This window comes from Ahaetulla prasina, chromosome 1 (genome assembly GCF_028640845.1).
Source record: "Ahaetulla prasina isolate Xishuangbanna chromosome 1, ASM2864084v1, whole genome shotgun sequence".
Taxonomy (NCBI): Eukaryota; Metazoa; Chordata; class Lepidosauria; order Squamata; family Colubridae; genus Ahaetulla; species Ahaetulla prasina.
This window is the reverse complement of record NC_080539.1, coordinates 24,615,648-24,623,178: the sequence shown is the minus strand read 5'-3', so window position 1 is coordinate 24,623,178 and position 7,531 is coordinate 24,615,648. Positions and strand designations below refer to the sequence as shown.

The 7,531-nt window shown below is 38.1% G+C and overlaps 1 protein-coding gene across 1 annotated transcript in view; it reads left to right on the top strand.

The window, feature by feature from the left end:
• Positions 1-974: 974 nt before the first annotated feature.
• The window catches only part of UNC45B (unc-45 myosin chaperone B), a 35,750-nt gene continuing 29,193 nt past the window's right edge, over positions 975-7,531 (top strand). Inside the window, exons 1-2 of the mRNA XM_058164459.1 lie at positions 975-1,119; positions 4,595-4,756. Of these exons, the coding sequence (XP_058020442.1) occupies positions 4,595-4,756 (162 nt within the window). The 5' untranslated portion in view covers positions 975-1,119. The remainder of the gene's footprint in view (positions 1,120-4,594; positions 4,757-7,531) is intronic.

Below are 7,531 nucleotides of genomic sequence, written 5' to 3'. Positions count from 1 at the left end.
CCACTTAACTCTACAACAAACTCGTTTGCAAATGTTGGGTCTGGCTAGTCTAAAGAAAAGAAAAATTAGGGGTGACATGATAGCAATATTTCAGTATTGGAAGGGTTGCCACAAAGAAGAGGGGGTCAAATTATTTTCCAAAGCACCAGAAACTGATCGAAGAGAGAAGCAACCTGGAATTAAGGAGAAACTTCCTAAGAGTAAGGACAATTAACCAGTGGAATAGCTTGCCTTCAGACATCGTGGCTACTCCATCACTGGAGGTTTTTAAGAAGAAACTGGAGAGACACTTGTTCGAGATGGTATAGGTTTCTCCTGCTTGAGCAGGGGGCTGGACTAGAAGACCTCTAAGGCCCCTTCCAACTCTAGTCCAGTCTAGTCTATATATTGGCCATATCTTCATTCAATGGCTATTAACACTGTTAATAAAAACTGATCAATTTCCCATCAGTCAGACTAATTTATTCCTTTACTTTCTCATAGTATATATAGCCTGATAGTTAAGACAAAGGGGTTATTTTTGCTGAGGTGTTTTTGTTGTTTGTTTTGTTTTTTGGAATGTCATTTCTGAATATAATTTCTGATAGGGGTGGTGAGTTCTGGAAGTTACTAGAGATTCCCTGGCTGTCACAGCTGCTGCTGGATCTCTTCAAGGATTCTGGAGTGAAGCCATTTGTTCCAGAGTTTCAAATGTCTCATTCTTCCTTAAATAGAAAGGGAAGAGGGGCTTGTACATTTTGGCAGGGTGGACAAAGCACCATAGCTATTGCATTATTGCCTTGAAAAGCTCCAGTGTTGAACTTTGCCAAAGGCTGATGCAAAATTTGGATGTGAGGTTTTGTGAATTTTTTAATTGCGTTGTTTGTGCCCAATTGCAAACCGTCTGATTTATCTAGAAATTAGTCTCTCACCCCTGAGGTTCTTGCTCACTGTGCTTTGTCCTTGGCTCTCAACTATTTCATTGAGCTATATATATACCTCTATCTAAACTCCAGGCAGCCACACTTACCAACTTGCTCCAAGAGTGAGAGAGAAAGAGAGAGAGAGAGCTCGGTTAAGTGACCACAACAAAAAAAATCCAAGTTGGTGATTATCTCAAGAATTGGGAGACTGTGCAAGGTAAGGAAAGGGAAGCATAAATGGAGATTTAATAGCAAACAGGATGGCGAAATATCCAATAGCAAAACCCAAGGGAATATTTTGCTTGAATGCCAAGGATTATTACAAGTGTGCGTGTGTATGTGGACTGTGATTGGACTTTTTTTCCGTCTCATCAGATGATTGGGACAATTCCCAAAGGTATCTAAAAATTGTCCAAGTATAGAGGGTATAGATATTTTTTGTTTGCAACTAACGCAATAAAGATTATCAATGTGTGGCCAGAAATATGAAGATTGAAACCAATAAAGCAGTGGATTTATTGGTACTGGAATGGGATCAGAGAAATACAGTTTAACCAGTTTGATTCTTTGGTTTAAACAGTGTTTCATAGGAACTTCACAGGATTCTGGTGAACATAAGATAAAAGAAAATTACTTGAATATGATAATCCATTTCTGAAAATAACACTTACTGTTTATTTAATGAAAGCCAGCCTGATATAGCAGCAAAAGGTATTGGGTTAATAACCAAGAGACTGTGAGATCTATTCCCGCCTTAACCACAAAGTTAGTTGGTGACTTGGTTCAATCCCTCTCTTTCATCCCTAAAAGGGGCCGTGGTGGCTCAAGGCTTTAAGAAGCCTGTTATTAAAACCAGCTGCCTGCAATTACTGCAGGTTCAAGCCCCACCAGGTCCAAGGTTGACTCAGCCTTCCATCCTTTATAAGGTAGGTAAAATGAGGACCCAGATTGTTGGGGGGGCAATAAGTTGACTTTGTAAATATACAAATAGAATGAGACTATTGCCTTACACACTGTAAGCCGCCCTGAGTCTTCGGAGAAGGGCGGGATATAAATGTAAAAAAAAAAAAAAAAGCAAAGATGAACCACTATCTGAAAAATGTTGCCAAAAAACTTCAGGGATTAGAAGTCAAGCATGAAAAAAATGTTGATTTATAGGATTTATAAATTTTTATCAATAAATGGTCCTCATAAATGTATGAAGATATATCATAGGCTGTCTTCAAACTAAAGTCTGCTACTTTAGATACATGAATTATATATAATTATATATAAATGATGTCCAAATATAATTAAGAATTTATTGATGATGGATGAGAATTATGAAGGAGATGCAAAGTTATGTATATTTTACAAAGTGATATGGGTAAAGTACAGGTAGTCTTTGACTTACGACCACAACTGTACTCAAAATTTCTGTTGCTAAGTGAGGCAGTTGTTAAGTGGGTTTTGTCCCATTTTATGACCTTTCTTGCAACAGTTGTTAAGTGAATCGCTACTGTTGTTAAATTCGTAACACGGTTGTTAAGTAAATCTGGCTTCCCTATTGACTTTGTTTATCTGAAGGTCGCAACAGGTGATCACATGACTCCGGATACTGCAACCATCATAAATATGAGCTAGTTGCCAAGCTTCCAAATTTTGATCACATGACCATGAGGATTCTGCAATGGTCATAAGTGTGAAATATGGTCATAAGTAACTTTTTTCAGTGCTGTTGTAACTTCAAACAGTCACTAAATGAATGGTTGTAAGTCGAGGACCACCTGTAACAAAATGCCAAACAATGTTGTTGTGAAGGATGAGGTTATTAGGAATTCTTAGAATGAAAGCCTACTAGTGAGTGTTGTTACCCACAGTGTAACAAAACAAATAAAGAGTAAATTGGTTGCTCCCAAACAGTGGTCGGTTTCAAAAAATTTTATTACTGGTTCTGTGGGTGTGGCATGGCTTGGTGGGCGTGGCTTGGTGGCCATGGCAGGGGAAGGATCCTGTAAAATCTCCATTCCCACCCCACTCCAGGGGAAGGTTACTGCAAAATCCCCATTTCCTCCTGATCAGCTGGGAATTGGGAGGCAGAGAATAGATAGGGGCAGGGCCAGTCAGAATTTTTACTACAGGTTCTCCAAACTACTCAAAATTCCCGCTACCGGTTCTCCAGAATTGGTCAGAACCTACTGAAACCCACCTCTGCTCCCAACTGGGACTTCCCAGATGTTTCAAAGTGCAGCCACTATCTTCTCAGCCAAGAGAAAGGAAGGCTGTCCAGGCTATGAATCTGGCAAACTAAATTAACTCAAGATATTCTGATGTGAACTGTATGGGAAATTGAGATGTTGGGTAGTTTTGGTTCTTTTTCTGCAATTTGTTTGAAATTGAGAAATTAGGGTAAAACTACTGAAAAAAAATAATCCAGACCATCACAAGATGGCAACAGATGATTATACATCTTTTTGCGGCCAACTAGTAGCCATCTGGATTAGTGCAGTCCAGATCAAGTAATTCAATTATGGAGCCACAATCTCATGGGTGTCAAAGTCAGTCATGTCATGTGATATATCACAGCATTTTTTGCCTTTGCCTGCATGTGATGCATCCGGCCCGCAGGCCATCAGATTGACACCACCCTCAAAATTCTCCCACCGTGAAATTTGGCCTTGTCCATTTTGAAGAACATTCCACGCAAATCATGGGGCAGTTTTCTGTCAATCCCCACAACAGAAGAATAGATGGAAAAAGTGATGGAACTAGCAGAGATGGGCAAATAGACTGTTTTAATTAGACAAAAGAACAATCCAGTTTTATTTCTATTGGACTTCGTGTTTGAGACAGAAAAAAACAAAACAAAGTCTTGACTTTGGGTTTTGCTGATTAATCTAGTTCTGATAGAATTGACTAATACTTGTTAAATTAGTAAAATAAAAAGTAGAGACTGGCAATTCTATTTTGTACTTTGCTGAAAAAAAAATTGGAAATCAATCCTTTTTTTTTATTTCCCCCTTTATCCTACAACTCTCTTTCCCTTTTCCTATTATTTTTCTTTTCATTGGTATTTTATATTGCATAAACTTAATAAAATTCTTGGTGCAGTCTTCAATCTGACTGAGATTGCATTGCCAAATTTAGGACTTTGGTCCTTATGGCTGATTATATTCCAATCTGAGATTGCTTTTTTATATACATTTTTATTATCTAGAACTGAGAAACCTGGTCTGATTTTCTCTAAAAGTCCTACTGGTATTCAACCCATTTTTACAGGCAATTTTGGTCTTCTACTTGGAATCACTTCGCTTTCTAGCTATTCCTTGCATGTTTTCCCTTCTTCCATCCCACAGAAAATCTTAAGAAATAAAAGACAGAATAAAATTTTAAGAAATAAAAGACAGCTTATTTTTTTTGGTCTGTTCCTTAGTAGTGACAGGACCGTGTGACTAGAGCAGGGGTGAACCGGTAGCAGAAATTTTGAGTAGTTCAGAGAACCTGCAAATACCATCTCTGTCTGGCCCCAGAGTGCAGTGGGAATGGAGTTTTTGCAATATCCTTCCCCAGGAGTGGGGTGGGAATGGAAATTTTGCAGTATCCTTCCCCTGCCATGCCCACCAAGCCACGCCCACAGAACCAGTAGTAAAATTTTGGATTTCACCACTGGACTTGGGACATCCCTTAAAAAGGCCTATTTGTTTCTTTTCTAGATGGAGGACCCTGTGCAGCTGAAGGAAGAAGGGAATAAATTCTTTCAAGACAATGATTACGAGAATGCTATTAAAAGCTACTCTAAAGCACTTAAACTTGCTAAAGATCCATCACTCCAGGCTGTTTTATATCGAAACCGAGCAGCGTGCTTTCTGAAAAAGGTAAGGAAATGTTATGGAGAGGTGAGGGAAGACTCTTGAAATGCAGATAAAGAGTGTCAGATAAGTCAACAATCCACAATGTCCCGCCTCTAGGAGGCAAGCCATATGATATCGAAATGGTACATCTATCTATGCCCCCAAGTGTCATTATCTCCCAAGAGAATCCAAAGGCTGCACAAACTTTTAATGGTTTGCCAAGATCTCGTGAGATTTTTGACAACTTCTCATGGTAATTCGTGAGATTCAAGAGTTCTTTTTCCACTTGATGTTAGATGACACAATAGCAGTTTATTATTCAGCATATGATGAGAACCTGACAGAAGAGAAATAAACATATACACACAATCCATGCAATTGTCCCAAAGGTGATTTTTCAAGAGGCAACTGGACTTTCTGGTTTTTCTTTGAAGACATTTCGCTTCTTTTCCAAGAAGTTTTTTCAGCTCTGAGCTGAATGGAAGAGAAGCAAAACATCTTCAAAGAAAAAACAGAAAGGCCAATTGCCTCTTGAAAAATCACCTTTGGGACAACCATGACCTGTATGACTGAGAATTTTCATAAACCCATGCAATTATATAAAAAACAACAGTGCTTACCAGGGATTCAGACAGTTGAAGTCCAACACATATAGAAAGTTAGGGTTGTTAAATTTATTTGGCAATATATTTGAAATACAGAATCATCCAACTGGAAGGTATCCAGTGGTGGATTCAGCCAGTTCGCACCGCTTCGGGAGAACCGGTTGTTAAGTGTCTGAGCAGTTTGGCAAACTGGTTGTTGGAAGAAATCATTAGGGCAGAGAACCGGTTGTTAAACTACTTGAATCCCACCACTGAAGGTATCCTAGATGCCATCTAGATCATGTCCTCTTATATAATATTTTTTATGTCAGATCTTCAAGGGTTATTTGAAAAACCATCTTTCCCTAATGATAGCTACCCAACCTATCAGAGCAGGGAGGCAAGGAATGTTACAGGTCCCTTCTCTTAAAGAAGTAGAAGGGTCTTCTGTGTGGTGGCTCCTTGTGGAACATCATCCCTGTGGAAATAAGATTGGGCCCCACTTTGATACTCTTTCAAAAAGCCCTGAACACATGGTTCTGCTGATGGGCCTGGGGACCCCAGGTCCAGGGTGGGTTTCAATTTTTTTTACTACTGGTTCTGTGGGTGTGGCTTGGTGGGCATGGCATGGCTTGGTGGGCATGGTAGGGGAAGGATATTATAAAATCTCCATTCCCACCCCACTCCAGGGGAAGGATACTGTAAAATTTCCATTCCCTCCCCAATCCAGGGGAAGGTTACTGTAAAATCCCCATTTCCTCCCAATCAGCTGGGACTCAGGAGGCAGAGACTAGATGGGGGCAGGGCCAATCAGAATTTTTACTACCGATTCTCCAGAACTGGTCAGAACCTGCTGAAACCCACCTCTGCCCAGGTCGATATGGAGCCCATCAAGGTTTGATTGTTGTCATCAGGAGGGTATAGGTTTATTGATTTTTGTATTGGGGTTTTATTTTTGTAAGTCACCTGAAGTCGCTGTGAGTGAGTTCGGTAGCCATATAAATTTTCTAAATAAATAAACAGAGCAGACTAGCAAAACCAAAGACATACAAGCCAATACTACTTTTATTGTAAAGCTTCAGGAACAGAATCTTGCAAGTCTGAATGCATTTCTCCCACATCTTCTCTTTGTTTTTGGGTGAACTAGAAAAGGGCTTGTCTGAGACATTTATGTATGTTAGATTTCTGACCTGTATTCCCGTTTCTTTTATCTTTTTTTAATATATAAATATGTTTTATTGTTTTGTGTCATATATTCCATTTCTATGTTGAACAGTGTGTTTTCTAAATGTCCAAAGTGTTAACATATAAACATCACCATAATCATTATAATCAGATACATATAAACATATATGCAATAATATCAATTCTTATTGAAAAGTATACTGTCTTCCATTATAGTATGTTTAAATAACCATCGAAATATTTACTCCAGTTTTTCTTTCTTATGTAGTCTATATTTCAAATAAATCCACTCCTCTAACCTCAATATCTGTCAATTAACTATTTATAGAATAAGTTCTCATGTCATAAAATATTCTGTTTCTTTTATCTGATTGCCTTGGCAGTGGCTGTTTCTTCTATCCCTCAAGGCCATTCTATCTGCCTTCTACATTTACATATTACACTTTTTTTTATAAAAATGATCACTTATAAAAATTAAAGATAGCAGCTACTTTTTAAAAGCAGCATTCACCATCTGATGCATTGGAGAAATTGTTCCTTCCAAGCAGATCCCTTCTGGGACTCATGCATCATCTCAAAAAAGCTGGCTAATGATTTTAACACAATTCATCTTTTTAATATATGTTTAACCACTGAATTAATCAGCTGATTAGAACAGTTGCAGCATAATTCTATGAAGATTTTTAAAAATAAATTATATACTTATTTAGCTGTGAATAAACCCTGAAAAAGAACATTTAATGCTGAGTGAAGGTGCTTACACAGGTGCTCTAAATCAGGAGATTTGTTTCTAGGTTGCTACATTCTGTACTAATTTATTTGAATTCAAGAGGCAGCTACAGAATTATCTATCTGAGCTCTTCACCAAATTTTCTTCTCATTCCATTCTATGACCATTTAATTTGTTTTTATCTCTTGATATCATCCACTTAATCATTTTGGAAATTAACAGAAAGCTGGTTAGCTGGTCTGTTTAAAAAATTAATAAACACAAAACGGATTATCTTATATAGATACTGAAAATGATTGA